At 62.1% G+C, this 23,564-nt stretch overlaps 1 protein-coding gene and 1 long non-coding RNA gene across 16 annotated transcripts in view; both read left to right on the forward strand.

Moving 5' to 3' along the window:
* Positions 1 to 48: 48 nt before the first annotated feature.
* Positions 49 to 4,089, forward strand: LOC135190072 (uncharacterized). The gene is made up of 4 exons (XR_010308419.1): positions 49 to 209; positions 1,201 to 1,251; positions 1,562 to 1,640; positions 3,880 to 4,089. It is a non-coding gene; the product is annotated as an uncharacterized LOC135190072 (long non-coding RNA).
* Positions 4,090 to 4,643: 554 nt separating this feature from the next.
* FNBP1 (formin binding protein 1) overlaps positions 4,644 to 23,564 on the forward strand; it is a 66,916-nt gene continuing 47,995 nt past the window's right edge. For 8 of the 15 annotated variants that reach the window (XM_064171018.1, XM_064171033.1, XM_064171023.1 and 5 more), the window contains exon 1: positions 4,645 to 4,922. In XM_064171018.1, the coding sequence (XP_064027088.1) occupies positions 4,899 to 4,922 (24 nt within the window). In that variant the 5' untranslated portion in view covers positions 4,645 to 4,898. Of the gene's footprint in view, positions 4,923 to 23,564 lie in introns of all 15 variants that reach the window. The other 7 variants (XM_064171021.1, XM_064171017.1, XM_064171020.1 and 4 more) reach the window with 2 other exon arrangements.

The raw sequence follows: 23,564 nt of genomic DNA on the forward strand, positions 1-23,564 counted from the left end.
CCCTCCTGCAGCCCCCTTCAGACCTCAGAAGGCCACTCCAAGGTCTCCTCCAAGCCTTCTCCTCTCCAGGCTGCACAGTCCCGACTCTCTCAGCCTGTGCTCAGAGCAGAGCTGCTGCAGCCCTCTCAGCATCTTGGTGGCCTCTTCTAGACTGGCTCCCACAGCTCCTGCTTGTGCTGGGGGCTGCAGAGCTGTGCACAGGACTGCAGGTGGGAAGCATGGAAAAAAAAAGGCAATTCCAGAGAGATGTTGAGGTGCTGGAAGGTGTCCAGAGCAGGGCAGCAAGGCTGGGGAGGGGAGCACAGCCCTGTGAGGAGAGGCTGAGGGAGCTGGGGGGGTGCAGCCTGCAGCAGAGGAGGCTCAGGGCAGAGCTCATTGCTGCCTGCAGCTGCCTGCAGGGAGGCTGTAGCCAGGTGGGGTTGGGCTCTGCTGCCAGGCAGCCAGGGACAGAAGAAGGGGACACAGCCTGAAGCTGTGCCAGGGCAGGTCTAGGCTGGCTGTTAGGAGGAAGTTGTTGTCAGAGAGAGTGATTGGCATTGGAATGGGCTGCCCAGGGAGGTGGTGGAGTGGCTGTGCCTGGAGGTGTTGCAGCCAAGCCTGGCTGGGGCACTTAGCGCCATGGTCTGGGCGCTAGGCTGGGCTGGCTGAGCTTGGAGCTCTCTTCCAGCCTGCTCGATTCTATGATTTCTGGTGGGATCCTGTCCCTGGGCAGTAGCTTGGGCATGCCACTAGATGTCCTGTCAGCACCAGGCCTGGCAGGGCACACAGCTACAGCCTGCAGTTGCCCGGCTGGAGGTGTTCAGGACCAGGCTGGATGAGGCCTTGAGTGACCTGTGCTAGCGGGAGCTGTCCCTGCCTGTGGCAGGGGTTGGCACTGAACAAGCTTTGAGCTCCCTTCCAACCTAAACCATTCTGTGGTTCTAGGAAAGCTGCGGCTTTTTAGCTCCCAAGAAATGGTCCTCTGCAGCCAGAGGCTTTCCTGCCCTGCTGCACTGCCCAGGGCTGGGGACACTTTGGCAGCTTCAGTGGTCAAACAGCATGAGGCTTTGCTCTGTAACTCAGCAGACTGCTCCAGCTGAGGAGCCTCTCCCAGTCTGAAGGTGCTGCCTAGTAGCAGTCAGGGATTTCTCTGCCACCAACTAGAAACTGAAGATCTTTTTTTCTCTCTCTCTCTCTTTTTGCCCTCATGTGACTCTCCAGCAGCCACCAGGACATTGTGGTGACTGCAAGCCTGCCACTTACCCAGACTAAGTAATCTCCACGTTGGAATTTGTGTCATGTTTACTTTGCTATGCATTTTTCTAAGCACTTTTATGTTCAGAGATGTCTGCACTGGAGCTCAAATTGCTCTCCACATGCAAGCTGGCTGCTGCCTGCAGTGTTAGTGCCATGACAGAGCTCACCAACACGCTGCTGTGTGGCTTCCAGACAAGCTTCTCCTTGCTCTGCATGTGCTGCTCCTAACCGGTGCCGCTGTTCTCACCTGCATGTCTTCTCCCTTGTCTCCCTCACTGGACTGGACTGGACTGGAACCTTTTACAGGTTGTTTCCTCTTTTTGAGGTGATCATGGGCGGCTCTTGAGATTGGATGGAAGCTACCAGCAGCACCAGAAAATTCTTGGCAGAGGCACAGCCCCCAGGTACAGCTCAGAGGCAGGCAGGTTGCATGCCAGCTCCTTGGTATGGGCATGGAACAGCAAGATCTGGCTGTTCCCAGGGGACACAGAGCTGGGAGAGGAGCAGGGTGACACAGACAACAGGAGGAGCCTCACCTCCCAGGGCCCAGTTCCACAGTTCCCAAGCAAAGTGCCCAGAGCGAGCCCCAGGATGAGTCAAGGCGAGGCCATCAGGTGAGCTCATAGCAATGAGGCAGAGTCAAGGCTGAGCTAAGCCCCCAGGCAGCTCAGGTGATGCTCACCAGCATTAGACACAGTCCAGCAGTAGTTGGGCAGGTCCACAGGGACGAGGCCAGATGTGAGCCAGGCTGACAGCCAGGCAGGGCCCCCTGCATCACTGAAAGCAGGCTGAGCCCTCAGGCCAGAGCTTAAATGGGGCTCTCCAGGCCGTGGGTGGAGGAGGCCACGGGTGGGGCTGGCCAGGGGCATTGAGGTCTATCAGCTCTCGATCAGGACTTCATCAGGCGCTGCTATGGCATTTAGAGAGGGCCGAGGCCTCCTGCGGCGTGTCTGAATGGGCTGTGTGTGGTGTGGGAGCAGAAGGGAGGCAGCTGAGCAGCAGCTGAGCTGGCGAAGCCCTGGGGGCAAGGTGTGCCCTCTGCCCGTCCTGCTGCTGGGGCAGTCCCTGCGTGGGAGGGCTTACAGGCCACGTCCACACTCCTCTTGGATGTGGATGAGCTGGGTAGAATTGTAAACAAATACAAGGGAAGCAGCTGTGAGGGTGATACGTCCGGGGGGAAAGGTGGGTCCCCTTCCTCTGCCGTCCTGCGAGCTGGGAGTGCCTGTCCCTGCTCTGCGAGCTGGGACCTTTCTTGCTGTGCACAAGTAAACAAAGGCAGAGCGGAGGGTTGGGGCTGGGCTGCACTTCGGGGGTGCATCTGACCTCCTTTCAGCTCTCTCTGAGCCGCTGGGCAGCTCATCTGGCTGCTTCCAAGCGGGATTGGCCTTTCCTAAACAAAGTGCTGGCCTTCTAAAAAAGGCAATTGTTTCATCTGGGGCTTAGGATCTACCTCTGGGAGCAGCTCTGAATCACGACCAGAGGAGGGGCAAGCCCAAGTGACAGGAACAGGCCATATCTGGATGGCAGATCTGTGCTCGGCAAGGCTGGGGGGAGCCTCCCGCCAGCGAGAACTGAGTTAGGAGCTGAGAGAGAACAGAATCTGCCAGAGCTGTTCTGAATTACTCCTTAGAGCCTGGGACCTGCCGAGCTTCCCAGCGTCCTAGTGCAGCACCAAGGGCCCTTAATGCTCCCATCATTGTTAATTACATTGCTAATTAGGGGCCAGCGAGCTGCAGGCCCTGCTGCTCTGGGCACTGTGCAACTGAAACAATCAGGTAAGTGGCAGCCTCTGCCCCGGCGAGTTTCAGGGTAAATAACAAAGGCAATCAAAGGGAGGAAGCAGTCTCCCTTCAGAAACGGCCAGAGCTGATTGTTTTCGGTTTTAAAGCGTTTGTTTTCCTCCCCCATCCACGCAAACAGTGATAACATTTGGTAGGCTGGGGCATGGTTGGCTCTGATGTGCCATCAGAACACAGAACTTGCATTTCTGGCCTTTATCTCTCCAGAACAGGTTGAGCACTTCTATCTCTCGGCGTGGACAGGTTTCCCTGCCCGCGCTGGTGTAACAGGTTTGCCTTGTTCCCCTCCCAGCTCTTTGTGCAAAAAGAAATTCCACAGCAAATGCACCCCGGGTGATACCAGGGCTGCTTTCTGCTTGCTCTCCGGACACTCTAGCTCAAGGATTTACGGATGGAGCTGTCACAGAGCCCTGATGCAGCCTGCTGGGCTGGGTTCGGGATGCTTTCTGGACGGATGTAGGACTGAGGACAGCAGCAGCCTTGCGTGCCCCTTCCCTGCGAGTCCGTGGGAGCAGGAAGGTTGTGCTCTAGGCAGTGTGGCAGGCTCGGAGATTTGAATGTTGGCAGCAGCAGGCTGTGAAGTGAGTTGCACGGCGTGGCTCTTGGTGGCTGTGAAGTCAGCCCCTGGAAGCTGTGAGCGCTAGCAGGGGACAAAAGCTCTGCCTGTTCCCTGCGTCTCTTCAAAGCCAGCTGAGCGCGGGGCAGCCTCCTGCTCTTGTCTCCAGCTCGCTCGCAGGACGAGCAGAACAAACACAGCTCAGTTGCTACCATCACACTTGTCCCCCTTGTTGTTCCAAACGCTGGCACTGCTCAGCGAGCTCTGCTCTTGTCCTCTCTCATCCAGGTTCGTAACTCACTCTCCGCCTAAAGGAGACAGCCTGGCAGCGGCTCCGTGCTAGGCACCAGCAGGCTCCCCACCTTTTCCTCGGGGGAGCAAACGCTTCCCTGTCCCCTCTGCTCCTGTCTCCTGAACAGACCGAGCAGTAAACGAGTAACTAAACACTCAGTCTGCAGCTGTCTTTGCACTGATGGGATCTGAGGCACAGCTGTGAAGTCAGAGAGCCCAGGTGGAAGCCGTCGAGGGGCACATCCCCGGCGCTGGCCGGGGCCGGGCTCTGCGCCGTGACCCCGCCGGAGCCGTGCGGACACAGCCTCATTGCTGTGCCTGTGTGCTCGCTGCCCGGGCGCGCCGGTGGCAGATGGCGGAGTTAATACCGCCGGATTTGGGTTACTTCGGGGGGCTGAGGCTGTGCGGCGGGCAGCCCTCGCAGCCCGCCCTCAGGCTGCGGCTGTCCTCTCGGGAGGCCTCCCTGAAGACAGGCATCTGCCTCCGAACGGCCTCACCTGGCCGGGCACCGGCGGGGCAGGGCGCCTGAGGGCGGGCGTGGACTAGCGGCGGGGCTGCTCCCGGGGCGGGGAGCACCCACGGTACCCACCGCGCCCAGCTCCGCCGGGCCGCACTGGCTGAGCGGGGTCGCAGAGGCGCGGAGCGGGGCCGGGCGGGCCGCGGAGCCCGGGGGCGCGCACGGGCTGGGGCCGCGCCTGCGCGCTGCCGCCACCGCCCCGCCGGGCCGCGCCTGCGCAGCGCCGCGGAGCTGTCAACCGCCCCCCCCGCCGCGGCCGCCTCCCCGCGCCCCGCTCGGGCCATTTTGCGGCGCGATGAGGCGGGAGCGGCGCTGAGCAGCCAGCGGCCCCGGCCTGGAGCGTCCCGGCTAGTTCCGCTCCACTCCGGACCCTCCTTGGCTTGCTTCGCCCCGCTGGGGCCCGGCCCTCCGTGCGCGGACAGCGAGGGGGAAGCCAGCCCAGCCCAGCCCGGGGACAGCGAGACCCCCGCCCGCCGGCCCGCGGCGGCGCGGCGGAGCCATGAGCTGGGGCACGGAGCTGTGGGTGAGTGTGGAGGGTAACGGGGAAGGGGAGGAGGGAGCGGGGCCGCCGTTGCGGCAGTTCCCGCGGAGCGCCGCGCCCGCCCCGTGTCATAACGGTCCGCGGCGAGGGGCCGCGGCGTGCGGGGCCGTGCGGGCAGCGCTCTGCGGGCAGCGCTCTGCGGGCAGCGCTCTGCGGGCAGCGCTCTGCGGGGGTGCCCCGCGCCGGAAAGTTTTTGGTGTGGGCTCTGCGGGGGATCCCGGCGGGGACTCGGTGGTTGCGGTTATTTATCCTCGCTGAAACCGAGCAAGCGCTTGGCAGCAGGAGCAGCCCCGCGGCCGTGGGGCGGAGGGTGCGGGGGGTTCTGGAGCCAGGGCCGGGGTGGGCTTGGAGTGCCGGAGGCTGGAGTGGAGGGAGGCTCGGCGGGGGATGGATGGATGCGGAGGGGTCCGGTTTCAGCAGAGGGGGCTGCGGGGGGCGAGGCTGGGCGATAAGGTTGCCTTTGGCCGCTTTCGGAGGGCTCCGTGCGCGGCCGGGCCGAGGGCTGCGGTGGGCTCGGGCCCTGTGCGGGGTGTAAGGGGGGGGGGGGGGGGGGTCGGCGTGCGACTGCTTCTTGGAGCCCACCTGGGAGGTGTAAAAGCCTTTGGCTTGCGGTGGGACGCTGCTGGGGAAAGCCAGACTGTTACAAGAGCTGGAGACTGGCAACGGCGACTTGAAATGGGCCCTTGGTGACCTGGGGAGAGGAGGCCCCGGGAGGCCCGGAGGCAGGCACCCAGCTGCAGCGGACACGGTGCAGCCATGCTCGGCGGCGTGGCGGTGGAGCTGGGGGCAGAACCTGCTCCCGGGGGCTTGTGACACCGGACGGCAGGCTGCAGGCAGCTCTCGGTCTGCGGGTGGGACAGCAGCAGCCTCCGGGCAGGCGTGCGAGGGGACGGGTGGCTCTGCGGGGCAGTCACCAGTGAGCGCCGGCGGTCGGCGGGATGGCAGAGCGCTGCGGGCTTGGCCCCGGATCCCTCTGCTCGGCGCTGGGATGTAAACACGCCCGAGCTGCTGGAGCCGCTGGAGGTGGTTGTTGGAGCGGTGCTGGATGCGCTGCCGCCTGCTCTGGCACAGAGGGCGGGCAGCATCCTGCTCTGCTGTGACATTGTGGCCACCTTATAGCGAGGTCTGCTTGGATCTCGACAGCGAATCAGGGAGCAGATGCTTGCTGAGAGGGGAGGCTGTGATCTGCCTGCTGCAAAGAGCTGCTCCCTGCTGCTGAGGTCGGGAGGGATGCTCTGTGCGTTCACCAGGATGCCGCCAGCTCTGCCGTGCGGGAATGGTTCTGGGCAGGTCTGCAGCCGCTGCCTTTTCCTGCTCTGGCATGCTCCGAGGGGAGATGAAATGGTTGGAGTGGGACTAGAGTCAGCCTGGCAGCTGTGACACGGAAAAGTGGGGGCTCTCCGGGTGGGCTTGATGCTGTTTGTGCTGAGATGTGCCTACAGGAGGGCAGGGGCAGAGCAGAGCCCAGCAGGAGCTGTTGCTGGTTTGTGCAATCCCCGCAGGTGTGTGTGCAGTCACAGACTGCTTCGGTAAGGGCTTGCTGGTGAAGTTGTTGTCTTCAGCAGCATCAAAGTGTTGTTTGCCATGTCCTCAGTGTAGTAGTTTGAGAAGTGCAGCAGGTTACTGAGGAGAGCCCAGCAGATGAAATGACTCCAGATACCAAACTGGCAGGAGCTGCTTGCTTTTAAATCAGGCACAGCTCTGAAATCAAATCAGTTTCCACTGCTCTGCATATTTAGGGCAAAACACTGATTTCTCTCTCCGTTATCTCCCTTTCCCTGGGCAAGAAAACCACCCAACCAGCCTGGATGTGACAGCTCTCCCCTCCTTTTGGTGCTCACAGCCTGCTTTGGGCTTTTAAAATCCAAATTACGTTTCCATTTCCCCTAGAAGTTTGTTCGTGTTTGCTTTAGGGAGTGGGAATCCTGCCTCCAGCTCTGGTGTGTCCAGCAGAGGAAGGACACAGCTGCTGGAGAGAGGCCAGAGGAGGCCACAGAGATGATCCCAGGGCTGGAGCAGCTCTGCTGTGAGCACAGGCTGAGGGGGCTGGGGGTGTGCAGCCTGCAGAGGAGAAGGCTCCAGGGGCATCTCAGAGCTGCTGCCAGGGCCTGAAGGGATCCTGCAGGAAGGCTGCAGAGAGACTTTGCTGAGGGGATCTGGAGCCAGGCCAAGGGGAATGGTTTGGAGCAGAGGCAGAGCACGGCTAGAGTGGAGCTGAGCAAGAAGTTGGTGAGAGTTTGGCACAGGCTGCCCAGGGAGGCTGTGGCTGCCTCCTGTCTGGGGGTGTTGAGGGCCAGGCTGGGTAAGGCCTTGAGCAGCTGAGCCCAGCTGAGAGGTGTCCCTGGGCACGGTGGGAGGTTGGAGTAAGAGAGCTTTGAGCTCCCTTCTGTGCACCTTCGTGGGAGGTGTTGTAAGCAGCCAGTGCCTGTTCTGCAGTGTGCTGCTGTCTGGTTTGGTGAGGCCATAGGATGGGCTGGGAATGCAGGCAGACAGAGGGGCTCCAGCTCTGCCCATCTGAGATTTACAGCCTGTGCCTCTGGTCTGGGTGCAGGCTCATGATTCACCCCTTCCCATGGAGCAAAGGAGAAGTAAAACTGAGCTGGCTGCCCAGAGCCTGTCGAGTGCTCGTGGGGATGGTTTGTGTAGCATTTCTGCTCCTTCCTGGAAAAAAGAAGAGCTGGTTGCAGAGAGCCTCCTGCTTCAGAAGCAATCAGATCCCTTCAGCAGGCTCTCAGCTATTCCCAGGGCAGGATTTCAGCCTTGTGCTGTGCTCTGTGCCTCTGGCCTGCAAATCCTGCTGCAAAGCCCCTGGTGATGCTTCCCTTGAATCCTGACTTCGTTTTCATCTTGCTGTTGGCCCCTGAGCAGACCCACGAGCAGCAGAGTTATCAGAGGGGCTGAGGCAGCATTTCTGCTGTGTGTGAGGCCAAGTGCTGGGGCTGCTGAGATATCTGGGGCCTCCAAGCCATCGGTTGTGAGGGAGCAGACCCTGGAGGTCTGCTGTGAGCTGCAGGCTGTGAGTCTCCTGCTGTGGCAGGGCAGCAGTGGCTGTGCCTCTGCTGCTTCATGCGCTCAGCGGCTGGAAGAAGAGGAGCTGGATGAAGGACAAAGTACAGCCTGAAGAGCAAATCATTTTGGTTTTCTCCCCGTGTAAGGGCAGCATCAGAGGCTAACAGGTGGCAGGCAGCAGGAACCTGCTTGGAGTCTGATTCCTGCCTTTGGTGATGTTCTCTGGTACTTGATGTAAGTGGCAAGGAAAGATTTTGTGTCATGGAGCTGCTTGGGTTGGAAGAGTCCTCTGAGGCCCAGTCCAGCCATCAACCTCCCCTGGCCACCAAACCCTGTCCCCAAGTGCCAAGGCCACAGAGCTCTTGAGCACCTCCGGGGTGGGGACTCCAGCAGCAACCTGGGCAGCCTGTGCCAATCCCTGACCACTCCTGCAGCAGAGACATTTCCTCCTCATGTCAAACCTAACCCTGCCCCGGCACAATTTAGCCATTTCCTCTCCTCTCACCGCCTGATAACAGGGAGGAGAGGCCAACCCCACCTCGCTGCAGCCTCCTTTCAGGGAGCTGCAGAGAGCAGTGAGGTCTCCCTCAGCCTCCTCTCCTCCAGACTGGGCAACCCCAGCTCCCAGTTTGGGGGAACCAGGTGGAAATTTGTGATGAAGTGGCCCAGGAAGAGCCCAGTCAGGTCAGGACAGTCCCAGAGCACGGCAAGGGGTGAGGTGAGTCAGTGTGGGCAGAGTCACCCTCGTGTCAGGAGTGTGTCAGAGCTGCAGATGTCCTGGGTGTGGGTAAGGGCTCGGGGGGGGGTTGCTTTCCACATTCACACTGAGGCTGAAAACAAGTCACAGAAGGGCCAAGGCTGGAAGTGACCTCGGAGCTCCTCTGCTCCCACCCTGGGCAGGGACACCTCTCAGCTAGACTCAGCTGCTCAAGGCCTTGAACACCCCCGGGCAGGAGGCAGCCACAGCCTCCCTGGGCAGCCTGTGCCAGGCTCTCACCACCCTGGTGCTGAAGAACTTCTTCCTCAGCTCCAGCCTCGCCCTGCTCTGCCTCAGTCCACCCCTCTTGTGCTGCGGGATCCTGGCCAGGAAGGTGATTCAATCCCCTCTGACCTTGGCCAGGCTCTGGGTGTCTGCCATCAGCTGTCCCTGTCCTTCAACCTGCCCGAAGGTGACTGCTCTGTGGTGGCAGAGGACTTCATTTGCTGCCCTTGTGCCAGGGGCTCTGCTGGCCTGACCCTCTGGGGACTGTGCCTTGGGTCTGCAGAGTGCTGCAGGGTCTGGGGGGTACCAAGGCTGTGGCTGTGGTGAGTTCTGCCTTGCAAGGCTCACCCCCCTGGGAAGCATGAATTGTCTGCAAGCCACTCATCGTGGGCAAAGCTGCTGTCGGCAGGGGCAATGCCCTGGGCTGAAGGACTCTTGCAGGCCATTCTTCTGCCTGCTTCCTCGCCGTCAGCTGAGCCAGAGCTGCAGCCCTCAGCACCCGAAGGTCTCCCTTGCTATCTGAGAGTGATAAACGGCTTCCTCCTGCCCCGCTCCCACCAGCGGGATGTGTGCTCGGGCAGCTCTAACCCTGCATTTCCCCAGCCTGGCTGCAGCAGTGTCCTTCAGGGCTGCTCCTCGCTGCGGGGTGGGGACTGACTGCCTGGGGCACCCCTGGAGCGGGGTGGGCACAGCGCTGGGCTGCCCCGGGAGGCGGCGGAGCTGGTCTGGCTTTGCCCTGTGACTCTCTCCTCCTGTCCAAGCACTGCTGGACAGAAGCCTGCCCAGGTCATCGCACCCACCCCCTTCCCACGCTGCCAGCCCCCTGCCGCTCTGGGTGGTAGCTGTTCCCCTGCGGGGCTGAGCGGCCAAGGAGCTGCTTCCCGCGGCGCGGGCACAGGGGCTGGAGGTGCTCAGTCGTGCGTGCTGGAGACCTCCTTCCTCTGCTGATGAGCTGAGAGTCTCCACTCCGCCGGGGCTGCCCCAGCCCGCAGAGAGGGAGGCTGCGCTGCTGGCAGCTTAGAGACTCTGCTCCGGTGAGAGCACAGCTCCTGGCGAGTGGAGATTGTTGGAAGGGGCCTGGGAATCGCTGGAACTGCTTTGGCATCGCTCAGGCAGCTCCTAGAGACAGAGCTGCGGATCCTGACCCCATTCCCTTTCTCGTGCTTGGCAGGCTCTGGGTTCTGGTTAGTAACTTGTCAAACCTTCAGGAGAACTCAGAGGCTGGAATTTCACCCACAAAAGATCCTCCCAAAGGCACCCTGGCAGCACACAGGGCGAGAGGCTGGGGGAACAAAAGAGCTGAGGTCAGGGATAAATGCATCCTGCTGCTAATTCTGGCTTGGTGAGGCTCACAGCGAAGGTGGTGGAGGAGTGCTGGAGATGGGCACTTCAAAGCAGCCCAAACGTTTCATTAGCTGAGTCTCCCGTGGGGTTCTCTGGGCAGCTCGGAGGCAGCAGAGCTGCCTGCCTTAATGCCTCCTGGTTTCACAGTGGGGCACTCCCTGGCTGCCGTGGGCAGGCTGCAGGGTCAGGTCCCTGGTGAGCTGCTGGGAGAGGGACCTGCCCTTTGCAGCACACTCCTTGGTGCCTGCCCAGGCTGGCATTTGGGCTGCAGCAGCCTGCGAGCAGTGCTCAGCTGGAGCTCTCCTGAGCCTCCTTAGGAGCTTCCTAGGAGCTGATGTCTCAACTTGGCGATGCTGTGTTCTGGGGGAGCTCCCTGCTGCTGGTGGGAGGAGGGATGTGGATGGGAGCTTCTGGCGGGGCTGTAGTTGGTGTTCCTGCCGCCTGCGGGGGTGGGAGGTGCCTTTCGATGGCCCCTTCCAGCCGCATGCCTTCTGAGGTCCTCTCACACCTTGCTCCTTCCAGACACCAGGAGTGGGAAGGGTGTCTCCTGTCCCCAGCATCTGAGGGCTTTGGCTTTCAGCTCTGCTGTTTGGGGTCCTGCAGCACTGCCCCCAGTGCTTCCCCAGCTGCCTGCCAGGGAGCAGAGGAGCAGGATCCTCTTTCTCTCTTTGCTGGCCACGCTGCTTTTGGTGTAGCCCAGGATGCCACCGGCCTGCTGAGCTGCACATTCACCCTCTGAGCATCAGCTAGGACTGCAGAAGGTCTTTCTCTCTCCCCTCTCAGTCGCAGGCTCTTACCACTCGTGTTGTGGCTGCCGCGGATCCCTGCTGTCCTGAGCCATCTGGGCAGGCAGTCCCGCAGGAGATGCTCCCCTGGGCTCTCTGCAGCTCCTCGGTGTCAGTCATGCTGTGAAACACTCCTCCAGAGCAGCCTTCCCGAGGTGGCTCCACACCAAGAGCAGGAGCCGGCGCTGCCCTGGCAGCCCGGAGCCGCTGAGCCTGCCGCGGAGGTGACCTGCTCCTGGCTCTCTGGAAGCTCACTTTCATCCTCCCGAGGTGGGGCAGGCTCCGAGCCCAACCCACGGCTCTGCTCAGCTGCCTGGGGGCCAGAGCAGCTCTAAAGCCTCTCTTAAAGACTGGCTCTGGTGGTGCCCAGTGCTAGGACAGGAGCAATGGGCACAGGCTGGACCCCAGGAGGCTCCAGCTCGACGTGAGGAGAAACTTCTTGGTGTGAAGGAGGCTGTGGAGCCTCCTGCTCTGGAGACTTTCACACCCCACCTGGATGTGTTCCGGGGTGCCCTGCTCTGGCAGGGGGTTAGACTCAATTCCCAGGGGTCCCTTCCAACCCCTGCATTCCATGACAGTCACTTCCCCCTTTGGTCTCATCCTGCACTTTCAGATGGAACTCATCTTACTGCTTCCAGCCCTGGACACTGTTTCCTGTCTCCCTGGGTCTGTGAGCAGGGAACTGGTCAGACTGGTGAGAGAACAGCCTCGGGTGTCTGTGGGCATGCTGCACTCCTTGGCCTCCCCAGGCAGCAGCCTTGGCCCTGGAGCACAACCTGGGCAAACGCTGAGGTGAGAGGGGGCACTGGCACCTCCTTGGCGCTTCAGCTGCTTTGGCTCTCTGTTCCCTGGGTGATCTCCTGAGCTCGGTCCCAGCTTCTCTGGGTTGACTTCAGGGTGGGTCGTTGGCGTCGTTAAACAGTGCTGCTTTTGTCCCTCGGGCCTGGGGGTTGTGCTGGCTCCGGGCAGGAGCTGAGGCTTGCCCCGTGGTGCTGGGGAGCACAGCCAGCAGCAGCACTCTGGCAATGCTGCCCTGGATTTACTGGGGGAAGAGTCAGACTAGTTGGGAAAACAACCAGGAGAACAAAGCAGCTCCCCAGGGAGGCACTGGGACTGCACTGGAGCCTCCCAGGAGCTGCAGCTGCTTGGGAAGGAAGGGCCCTGGGGAGCAACCAATGCAGCCAGGTGGTCCCTGAGCCCGAGGAGATGCTGTGGTGCTCAGCAGCTGCTGCACTGACTTGGCTCTTGCACTGGGAGACCAAACGTGGAGGGGAGGCGAGGGAGGAGCAGGGATCAGGCTGGGATCCAGTCACAGAAACTTGGAGCTGCTGGCCTAGGAGCTGCTGCTGTGATTGGAGTGCCAGGAGTGGTGGGCATGGGGACGTGTGAGGGGACACAAGTCCAGCTGGCACTCCTGAGAGTGAACCTGGGGAGCTGAGAGGAGCAGGTTGAACTAGGCAAAGGAAGCAGCAGGAGTGGGCTCACCTTGGCATGAGGGAGAAGGAGCCAGCAGCGAGGCAGCAGCTTGGGTGAGAGCAGGGCTGGGCACTGGACAGGGCTTGGGGCTCTGGCAGGATGGGCAATGGGATTAGTGCCTTAGGAATGGCAAGTCAGGGCTGTGATGGGATCAAGGAGGAAGGGCAGAGGGGGAAGGGAGAAGGATGGGGCAGAGGATGGGCACTGAAGCAGAAGGCAGTGGAGGAGCCTGGCAGTGCCCTGCTGGGCTTTGGCAGTGCTGCTCCCTGTGGCTCTGCCCATGCAGTGCTGCAGCAGTGCAGCTGCAGCTTTGCTCTCTGGGTGGAGCTTTCCAGGGCTGCGCTTTGCATCTTTGCTGAGCCTGGAAGAAGCTCTGCTCAGCTCCCCCAGTGAGGGCTTTGCCCAGCAGCGTGGGCACTGCGGGTTCTGTCCCCTCTTGCTGTGCAGGAGCCCTCGGGGAGCTGTTTGCCAGGTGCCCAGTGCATGTGGGCAATGTTCTGCTCTCTGCCTGCTCTTGTGCAGAGAGGAATTCTCTGGCGCCTGTGCCTTGTGCTTGCGAGAGGGGAGGCAGAGCTGCCTGGTGTGCAGCGAGGGAGCTCCACAGGAGTGCCGTGGGGAAGGGGAATGTTCCTCTGTCACGTGTGGGTCCTGCAGGAGTGGCATTCGCTAGGAGCTCAGGTTTGGCTGTGGAGAAAGCAGAGCTGGCAGAGGCTGAGCTGGGGAGCCCTACAGGAGGGGTCATTTTTCCATCTCTCCTGCCTCTGCCTCCCAGGCAGAACCACCTGAGCTGCTGCTGGGTTGCTGTCAGGGGAAGAGCCTGACACAGTGAGAGGGGAGGACTGCCTGTGCCAGTCGAGAGCCTCGGTGCCCTCTGGGCTGCTGCCCCGCTGTGCTTCACAGAGGAGGCTTCCTGGCACCCTTAACCAGCCCTGAGAGCTGGCAGGCTGCAGAGAGCTTCCTGCAGGCTTTGGGGCGCAAAGCGGCCCAGGAGAGGTCTCAGCAGGGGAGTGTGGCTCAGAGCTGCTGCCAGCCCCTGGTGCCAGCCACGGCCTGGGCTGTTGGTGCTGCACCTTGGGCAGCTCCTCTGCTGGAGGTGGTGAGGAAGCATCTCAGTGCCATGTGCGACTTTGGCTCCCCTCTGAGCCAGTGCCCTGCGGATTTGCAGCCTTATTTTTGGCAGGGGGCTGGGGGGGGCTGGGCCTCGGCTCTATTTATAGCGACCGAGTGATCCCTGGCTGCGAGCAGGCTGCTGGGCTGCAGGGGTGGCTCCGGAGGCAGCCCTGGGAGGGTGGAATCACTGAATCCTTAAGGTTGGCAGAGCACCACCGTGGGCACTAAACCACGGCCCCGAGGGCCATGGGCACACGGTGCTGGAACCCCTCCGGGGATGGGGACTCCACCCCAACCCTGGGCAGCCTGTGCCAATCCCTGACCACTCTGGCAGCAGAGAGGTTTCTCCTCATCTCCAACCTAAGCCTCCCCTGGCACAATTTCAGGCCAATTCCTCTCCTATCATCCGATGCTAGGGAGCAGAGCCCAACCCCCCCTCAGTGCAGGCAGCAAGGAGGTCTCTGCTCAGCCTCCTCCTCCAGGCTGAGCACCCTCAGCCTCGAGGCATGGATCCACTCCTGGTGGAGCAGGGCAGCACCCAGCAGCTCCTGCCCTGCAGAGCTGTGCCTTGTTCTTCCCTCTGCACCGTGGCCCTGCTCTGGGTCCTGCCTCTGCCGTCTTTTATCCTGTGCTCCCTCTCAGGCTGTTGAAAGCTTTCCCAGGGCTCGCTGCGAGGGGCATGAAGTGCTCTGGGAGTAGCAAAGCTGTCAGTGGGGAAGGTGAGAACTGCAGGAGCTGTGCTGCTGTGAGCCCCAGAGCCCTGCTGCAGGCACCTTTGGGGCCTAGATCTGCACCATGCTCTTCCAAAGAGCCTTGGAGAGAAAGCTTCTGTGTCCCAGTGCCAACCTGTAGTGGTGGGGGGGAGTGCTGAGTGGTGCCAGCCAGCAGCAGCCTTTGCTGAGCTCAGCAAACAGAAATATTCCACTTGCTTCTGAGCAGCTGAGGTGAGGTCCTTGGTGGTTGGCAGCAGCATGGCAAAGTGGTGCCCTCCTTCCAGATGGAGGTCAGGGGATCTGTGCTGGGATGTGGAGGGGTTTGATGCCTTCCCAGAGCGGTGAGGATTGGAAGGGACCTCTGGAGGTCGAGTCCAAGCCCCGTGCCTAGGCAGGGGCACCTAGACAGGGTCACACTCTCTGGGCAGTGTGCTCCAGGGCTCTGCCACCCTTACAGGAGTTCCTCCTGTGCTGCCATCCTCTGTGGTTTGCTTGGGGCTCAGCCTCTGGGAGCAGCACTCTGCAGTGTTCACAGAGGGGGAGAGATCCAGAGCCCATCCCTGCCAAGGAGCTGCCCAGGTGGTGAACCCATGGAAGTTCGGAGCCATTCCTGCCACCAGGATGCAGGAACCCTGAGTGCTGTTTCCTTTCTCCATCAGCCACCAGCACAGGCTCTGGAGGTCGCCGGGCAGGGGATCAAGGCTGACTGCCTCTGCTCGGCGGGGGGGTTGGTTCCTCCATCACAACAGCACAACCCTCCGAAGCTGGCTGGAGCTCTCGGGGCTGGCTGGGGCAGTCTGGGAGCCATGTGTGAGCCCCAGCGCGCTGCAGGAGGCTCTCTGGGGGGAGCAGAGTGACGAAAGGCAGCAGCAGAACCCAAAAGGAAGCAGCCAGAGGCACAGGGCAGGCTGCAGAGGAGCCTGCAGTGTGCTGCTGCCTTTGTCTGGAGCCTGCCGAGCGCCGGAGCTCTCCCGGGGCAGCAGAGGAGGCAGGGCTGGAGCCTGGCGCTGGGGCTCCGTCCTCGGCGCCGCACTCAGAAGTGGTTCTGCTCTTTCGTGCCCCACAAAGAGCTGCAGTCGCAAAGGCGAGGTCGGAGGAGCAAAGCCCCTGGGGCAGGGAGCGCAGCGCCTGGGCAGGAGCAGTGCTGAGGAAGTGGCTGCGGTGCCTGCAGCCAGGGGGACCCTGCCGGCCGCGGGGCTGCAGGGAGGCTGCAGCTAGCCAGGGGCTTCTGGGGGCAGAGACCCCAGGGCTGGGCTCAGCCTTTCATTTGCTCCAGGAAGGCCTCAGAGCTGCACCTCAGTATCTGCAGGGGACCTAGGGGCAGGCTGGGGAGGGCTGGTCAGAGGGGGCTGTGGGGACAGGTGAGGGCAGTGGTCTGGAACTGGAGCAGGGCAGAGCTAGGGTGGGCAGCAGGAGGAAGCTCTGCATGGTGAGGATGGAGAGAGACTGGCACAGGCTGCCCAGGGAGGTGGCTGAGGCCTCATCCCTGGGGATGCTCAAGATCAGCCTGGATGTGTCCCTGGGCAGCCTGCTCTGGCTGGAGGTGTCCCTGTGCCTGCAGGGAGTGGACAAGATGCCCTCTGAAGGTCCCTTCCAGCCCAGTGCAGTCTGTGACTTGATGATTGGACTTGATGATCTGTGAGGTCTCTTCCAACTCTGATGATACTGTGATACTGTGACTGGGCTGGGGAATGAAGCTTTGTGGCTGTGTGCCAGGCAGGAGCTCTCTGTGCTGGTTGACCACCTTGAGCAGCACTGGTAGCAGTGCAGCAGCCCCCAGCAGTGCTGCAGCCCCCAGCAGAGAGGCACACCACAGCTCTTCAGTCTTGGTCTTTGCTCCTAGCCACTTGGTCTCTGCAGAGCAGGGCAGGTGAGCAGTGGTTTTCGTTCTGCAGAGCTTTGGGATCCTTCCTAGAGCAGAATGAACCTGTCTGGAGTGCCCCAGGAGGATGAGAGCTGGAGAGGCTCAGGAGCTCTTTGTGAGTGGCTGCCAGGGGGTGCTGGATGGCACTGGGAGAGGCTGGCAGATGCCCTGCTTTTGAAGCCCTCTGGCAGCAGAGGGGCTCTGCCAGAGGACTGCACCACAACACAAGCCCCTTGGTCCTGCTGGTGGTCCCCAGCAGTGTGCTGGCAGGCAGGGCTGTGCTGCAGGGCAGGTGGGCATCAGGCTCAGGGCTGGGCCAAGCTCAAGGTTTGACTTGGGCTTCTCTTGGCTGGTTCAGTCACCCTCTGGAGCAGAGCTGTGGCAGAGCCTGTGTGGGGTGGGAGGCGCAGCCGGGGGGCAGCCGAGCAGCACCCCACGGCCTCCTGTCCCGGCAGTGGAGCTGCTGTCGGGCAGGAGCAGTTCCCCTCTGTGTGCAGGGCAAGCAGGCATTTGGCTTCCTCTGCTCCAGCAGGTCCAGAGGCCAAGCTGCTCCCCCTGCTTGGCAGACACAGCGCCCAGGAGGCTGCAGCCAGTATCTGCTGCCGGATCTGGGAGATGATTCAGCTGCTCCTGGGGCCAGGGCCCAGCCCTGTGCTCACAGCACGGGTGGGAGCCACGGGGCCAGCAGGGAGCTCTGCCACAGCTCCACGGCCTGCTGGGGGGCAGGAGGATCCTCTTGTGCTTCTCCAAGCAAAGGAGTTGCTTCTGTGCTCAGAGTCCTCCAATCCACCAGGCACAGCTGCAGCAGTGGAATGGGAGAAAGGGGAAGCAAGGAGTGGGTGTGAGGAAGAGTGGCAGAGGAGGAGGAGGAAGGCTGGCAGCTGGTGCACAGTGCCCGGGGCTGGTGACCCTTCCATCAGGAGCTGTACATGCAGGCTGGGGGCTCGGGGGGCAGCCTGTGCCCGTGGTGGGATCACTGCAGCAGTCCCCTCCGGCTGTTGCTTTGTCCCCCCACGGAGCTCCTGGGAGGTCCAAGCTCCCAGCGCCTGGGGCTCTGCCCTGGCCTGCTCCTGAGGCCCTTGCTGATGCCAGGGGCAGGGCCTGGGTCCCTCTGGAGGTGCTGGATGCAGGCCAACTGTGGGCTGTGCCTGGCAAGGAGAGCACTGAGGGCAAGCAGGACTGGAAGGATGGAGCTTGTGGCACTTGTGCCCAGGTCTCAAACCTCTCCCAGCTGTGGCTCTGCAGGCCAGGGGGAGCACCCAGCTGTGGGGGAGCTCTCGTGTGGAGTGCAGCTCTGAACTGCTGAGTGGTGACTGGGGCAGAGGGCACCTGCTGGATGCCCTGCACTCAGCTCAATCCAGCTGCTGGTGGATGCCCAGATCAGTTCTCTGCCCTGGCACTGCTGTGTTCCTTGTGTGCCGTGAGGAGTCTCCATGCCTGGCAGCCACAGTGCAAAGAATTCTTGCCCCAGTGCACTCATTAATTAATTCCCTTCAAATAAGTAGGCAAAAAGTGCAAGGCAGCATCAATGTTTAATGGCCTCTGCTGCAAGCCCTCCTGGGCTGCACGTTTGAAGTTGTGCCTGGGATGCTCGCAGGGCCCTGGTGGAGGGGGCTGGGATCTGAGCCTCTGTTTGCCTTCCCTTTGAGGAGTGCGTTGGTTACTCCTTAAAGAGCTCCCAGGGCTGGAGCAGCTCTGCTGGGAGCACAGGCTGAGGGGACTGGGGGGGTGCAGCCTGCAGAGAAGGCTCCAGGGGCACCTCAGAGCTGCTGCCAGGGCCTGAAGGGAGCCTGCAGGAAGGATGCAGCCAGGTGGGGTTGGGCTCTGCTGCCAGGCACCCAGCAACAGAACGAGGGGACACAGCCTGAAGCTGTGCCAGGGGAGGTCTAGGCTGGATGCTAGGAGGAAGCTGTTGGCAGAGAGAGTGATTGGCATTGGAATGGGCTGCCCAGGGAGGTGGTGGAGTGGCTGTGGCTGGAGGTGTTGAAGCCAAGCCTGGCTGGGGCACTTAGTGCCATGGTCTGGTGATTGGGCAGGGCTGGGTGCTGGGCTGGGCTGGAGGAGCTTGGAGCTCTCTTCCAACCTGCTTGGTGCTATGGTTCTCGTGAGGGAGTCTGAGCCAGGCCAAGGGGGAATGGTTTGGAGCTGAGGCAGAAGTTGTTGAGTGTGAGGGTGGTGAGAGCCTGGCACAGGCTGCCCAGGGAGGCTGTGGCTGCCTCCTGCCTGAGGGTGTTCAGGGCAGGCTGGATGAGGCCCTGGGCAGCCGAGCCCAGCTGAGAGGTGTCCCTGGGCACGGTGGGAGGTTGGCACTGGATGAGCTCTGAGCTCCCTTCCAGCACAGCAGCGGTGCAAGGGAGCAGCTCTCTGCTCACCTCCGTCCCGTGGCACTGCAGTGTCCTGTGGCTGTGCTGGGGACGCTCCAGGGGCTCCCAGGACATGAGCACTTCCCTGCTGGGGTCTGTTTGCTGTGGTAGTTTCCCACTTGGTCTTGCCCAGGACGTGAGGGGAGTGGAGATCAGGCCCCTGTGGCGCTGGCGTTGCAGTGCCCTGCTCTGTGCCCGGGAGGTTCCTCTGCTCTGAGCTCACTGAGTGAATTAGGGAAGAAATATTCCTGCAGCACATCCTCTGCTCTCGCAGCCACCCAGAGGAGGAAATGACCTCCACTTGCTCCAGCAGGCTTGGGTTGCATCTGAGGAGAAAAAACACATGTGGTCAGGGGTTGGCACAGGCTGCCCAGGGAGGCGCTGGAGTGCCCCAGCCCTGGAGGTGTGCAGCTGTGTGGCCATGGCACAGGGGGCATGGTTGAGTGCCCACGGTGGTGTGCTGGGCTCGATTGACAGATTCATGCACTGGGATGGGTCACCCAGTGCCAACCCTCTGGCGTGGGCAGGGATACCTCCCACCAGGCCCCCTGCCCGGGGGTGCCAGGGTGGCTGCGTGCCCCCTGCTGAGGGGTGCTGGGCTCAGCTTCTCTCCTCTCTAGCTGCTCGTGGTTGTCTGCTGTGCCGTGGAGCATCTCAGGCATCCCAGGGCGAGTCGCTGGGCTGGCTGCTGCTGTGCCCAGCTGGGTGCATGCTGCAGTGGTGCCTGCAGCCCAGAATGTGTGTGGGAGAAGGTCCCCCCCGTGTGCCCCCCCGTGCCAGCCTCTGTGCTCCGGCCGCTGTTTGGTTGGCAGTGCTGAACGAGTGCTCTGTGCCCGGGGCTCAGCTCTCTCCCCCTCTCCACTCCACCTACTTGGCTGCATTCATCTCATTTTTCCTGTGATCTCCTTACTGCGAGCTGGGGGGGGCAGCCCCCGCGGGCCGGGAGAGGCTTTGCTCGGCGCAGGGCACTGCGGGCACTGCCCCTCTGGCCGGGAGCTCCGGCGCTGATTAACAGGAGCTGGGGCCCAGGGATAAGCCTCTCGGCGAGGGGATGGAGCTGAGCCGCTCAGAGGCTGGGCGGGAGCTGTCTGCCTCCGGAGGAGAAGCAGAAGCTGCCAAGGCTGATGTGCTGCTGGCACCGAGTGCTGTGCACCGCTGGATGCTCCCGCGCTGGGGTGGCTGCCAGGGCGGCTGCCAGGGCTGCCACTGCCACATCGGGTTTGGTTGGGCCACCAGAGGTGAGCCCAGGCCAGCCTCGTGGAGCTCACCGAGGCCAAGGCAAGGTCCTGCACCTGTGCTGCAGACAGGCTGGGTGAGGAGCAGCCTGCAGGAGAAGGCTTGGGGGTGCCAGTTGGTGCCAGTGCCCAGGAGCAGGTGGCTGGCAGCCCAGAGGCAGCTGAGTGCTGGCTGCAGGCAGAGCAGGGAGAGCAGCAGCACAGGGAGGGGGTTCTGCCCCTCTGCTCTGCAGGCACAGCCCTGATCTTGGCCGGTCCTGCGTGTGAGTGGCCTGGGCAGAGCCTGGCCTGGGTGGTGCTGCAGGCTCCAGAGGTGAAAGGCTCCGGCGAGCGGCCGAGGGGCAGCACTTGGGGCTGGCACAGCTGGGGAGGAGGGGAGGGGGAGAGCAGCAGGCAGCTGAGATCTCTTTGTTTGAGCTGCAGGGAAGGGCTGTGGACACTCCTGCGTGGGGATCAGTCTCTGGCCCTGGGTCCCGTGGCCGTGGGAGGCAGCCTGCAGCTCGGCAGAGTCCCAGCCTGCTGGGACCCCTCCTCCAATCCTGCCTCCAGTGCTGCTGTCCCCAGCATGAGAAGCACACAGAGCTGCTGGGGGGAGGCCAGAGGAGGCCACAAAGATGCTCCCAGGGCTGGAGCAGCTCTGCTGTGAGCACAGGGTGAGGGAGCTGGGGGGGTGCAGCCTGCAGAGGAGAAGGCTCCAGAGGGACCTCAGAGCTGCTGCCAGTGCCTGAAGGGATCCTGCAGGAAGGCTGCAGAGAGACTTTGCTGAGGGAGTCTGAGCCAGACCAAGGGGGAATGGTTTGGAGCTGAGGCAGAAGTTGTTGAGTGTGAGGGTGGTGAGAGCCTGGCACAGGCTGCCCAAGGAGGCTGTGGCTGCCTCCTGCTTGGAGGTGTTGAGGGCCAGGGTGGATGAGGCCCTGAGCATCTGAGTCCAGCTGAGAGGTGTCCCTGGGCACGGTGGGAGGTTGCAGCAGCTGAGCTCTGAGCTCCCTTCCCACCTGAGCCACTCTGTGTATCTCCAGCCTGGGAAGCTGAGTGGCCTTCGGGGTGCCCTGGCTGGGTCAGCAGCCTGCTGGTGGCTCTGCTGCAGTTAGCAGTGCTCAGAGCAGCTCCTCTCTGTGGCTCCTGTTTAATAATTAGCACACAGCTGCCCAAAGGGGAATCTGTGTGGGCAAGAGCTTTGCTGAGCTTTGTTTTAACAGCTGCTGCTGGTATGGGAGGGCCTCACAGCATGGAAAGGACAAAACAGCAGAGGATGAAAATCGGTCACCAGATAATGCCAGGATGCAGGCAGGCACCCAGAGGTTTGCTGGGCATGAGCTGCAGCCCTGCACTGCTTCAGAGGAGACTGGAGCAGGACTCTGGGCATGTGTGAGCAGGAGGAAGTGAGCTGGTGCTGGGGAGCAGGGGAGGGTTGCAGCATTGCCAGCTGCAGAGCCTCCCTGGAACAACAGCATCATCCATTCAGCACTGCTAGCAGGCTGCAGGTCCTGGGGGAGGCAGCTGGGGCTGGGCTGCAGCTCATGCTCCGTCCCCTCCCAGCAGCAGCAGAGCCTTGCACACCGCAGGCTGCTCCTCTTCACAGCTCTTGTTTACAGCACACAGCCCAGAGGGTCCCTCTGGGTCCTGCCAGCTCTGGATCCTGGCAGCAAAGCCCCAATCTCTGTCCTGGTGCTTTGCTCTGCTTCCTAACTGAGTTTGTGGCTGTCATTACTGCCGATGGCAGGGCTGCTGCCGAGGGCCCCAGGAGCCTTCAGCACTCGTGAGCCTTTGCTTGGCTTTGCTGGGCTGTAGGGGCTGAGCTCTGCTGCTGCTCCTCATCCTCGGAGGGAGGAGCTCACCTGGGGCGGTCGAGTTGCACTGATGCCACTGCATGGAGCCACAGGCAGGCTCAGGTGGGAAGGGAGCTCAGGGCTCAGCTGCAGCTGCTGCAACCTCCCACCGTGCCCAGGGACACCTCTCAGCTGGGCTTAGCTGCCCAGGGCCTCATCCAGCCTGGCCCTCAACACCCCCAGGCGGGAGGCAGCCACAGCCTCCCTGGGCAGCCTGTGCCAGGCTCTCACCACCCTCACACTCAACAACTTCTGCCTCAGCTCCACTCTCAGCCTGCTCTGCCTCAGCTCCAAACCATTCCCCTTGGCCTGGCTCCAGATCCCCTCAGCAAAGTCTCTCTGCAGCCTTCCTGCAGGCTCCCTTCAGGCCCTGGCAGCAGCTCTGAGGTGCCCCTGGAGCCTTCTCCTCTGCAGGCTGTTTGCTGTCAGATTAAGTAACTGAACAAGTCCAGGAGGTTGCCCTGCACTTGCACCAGAAGAATTTGGGTTCCCCAAGCTTCCATCTGGCCTTGTTGAGGTTTCTCATTATCTTGCTCTCCAGGAGCTTTCTCCTGCCCTGGGTTGTAATTTGCACATTAGGCTGTGTTTTGAAACCAAACCTTGGCCTGTTGAGGGCTTCCTTGTGTGCAGAGCTGCAGGCTGGGAGTGCTGCTCTCAGAGTGGGCTGCTGGGGACAGCTGCTTCTCATTGTGGGAAGCCAGGCAGAGCCTCAGACCTCAGCCTGGGGTGAAGTGGTTGGAAGGGAATGAGCTGCAGCATGGGCAGCTCTCAGAGCCCTTGGACACTGGGGCTGCGAGCTGAGCCTTCTCCTGGGTCTCAGAGCTGTGGCAGCAGTGGGCAGGGGCATGGTGCTTGGGCACCTTTCTCTTGCAGGGGGCTCAGAGCCTGCCCAGCAGCATCTCCCCCTGGCAGCAGATGGCTGCTGGCAGGTCTCATGTCTGTGTGTGGCCCTGGCAGGGCTGCTCTGGGTGACAGTGGAGCAGCAGCTGTGGATGCTCTGCACCACCTGGGGTCATGTTCTGCCTGCAGGGCTTCACACCAAGCTCTGCCTTGCTGCAGGAAGGCCCCAGGGTCCTGCTGCCCTTCTGCCCACAGAGAGGCCTCTCCTTTGCTGCTGTTTCTTCAGTCACCTGCTGCTCCTCAGCCGTGTCCTGCTCCAGCTGAGCTGCTCTCACCCCCCAGAGTGGGTCACTCTCTTGTCCTGCCTCTCCCCCCGATGTCTGTGCTGCTGTTGTCCCAGCAACCACATCCTCTGGTGTGGCACATCCTCTCTCACCTTCCTTCCTGCCTGCTGCCTTCGCACTCTGCCTGCCTGCTGCTGCGGGGGGGCCACGAGCTCTGCTTTACCACATCCTTTGTAGGATGCAGCAGGCCGAGGGGGAGGAGGAGGCTTGGTGAGGCTGCAGGCCTGGGCTCCAGCAGGTGAGGGGAGGCTGCTTGCTGCAGGGGAGAGGAGCAGCTCCTGAAGCCAAGGGCAGGAGGTTTGCTGCAAGGGCTCCAGGAGGAGCTCCCCACTCCTCTGCAGCCGTGGCTCAGAGGCTGCTGCAGGAAGGAGCAGTTGCAGGTTTAGCTGTCAGAGCTGGGCACGGGAGGCTGTGTGTGCCCATGCTGGCAGCTGGTGATGCTGGGTGTGCTCACAGCACAGAGCAGGGGCAGCAGCAGGTCACCAGCAGCAGCTCAGGCTGTGCTCTGATGACCTGGCAGCCAGGTGGCTGCTTGCCCAGCCGTGCCCTGTGCTGCTGGCCAGGGAGCTGCTCTCCTTCCTCTGCCTGCTCCCAGAGCTCCTTCCTGGCTGTGCACTGCTCCAGCTCATCCATGCCCTGCTGCCGTGCTCGACATCAGCTCCTCTGTCACCAGGTCTGACCTACTCTGGTGTGGTTTGGGTCGTGGGGGTTGTACCCAGGCAGCCTCACT

The sequence above is a fragment of the Pogoniulus pusillus genome, chromosome 35 (assembly GCF_015220805.1).
Source record: "Pogoniulus pusillus isolate bPogPus1 chromosome 35, bPogPus1.pri, whole genome shotgun sequence".
Classification (NCBI taxonomy): domain Eukaryota; kingdom Metazoa; phylum Chordata; class Aves; order Piciformes; family Lybiidae; genus Pogoniulus; species Pogoniulus pusillus.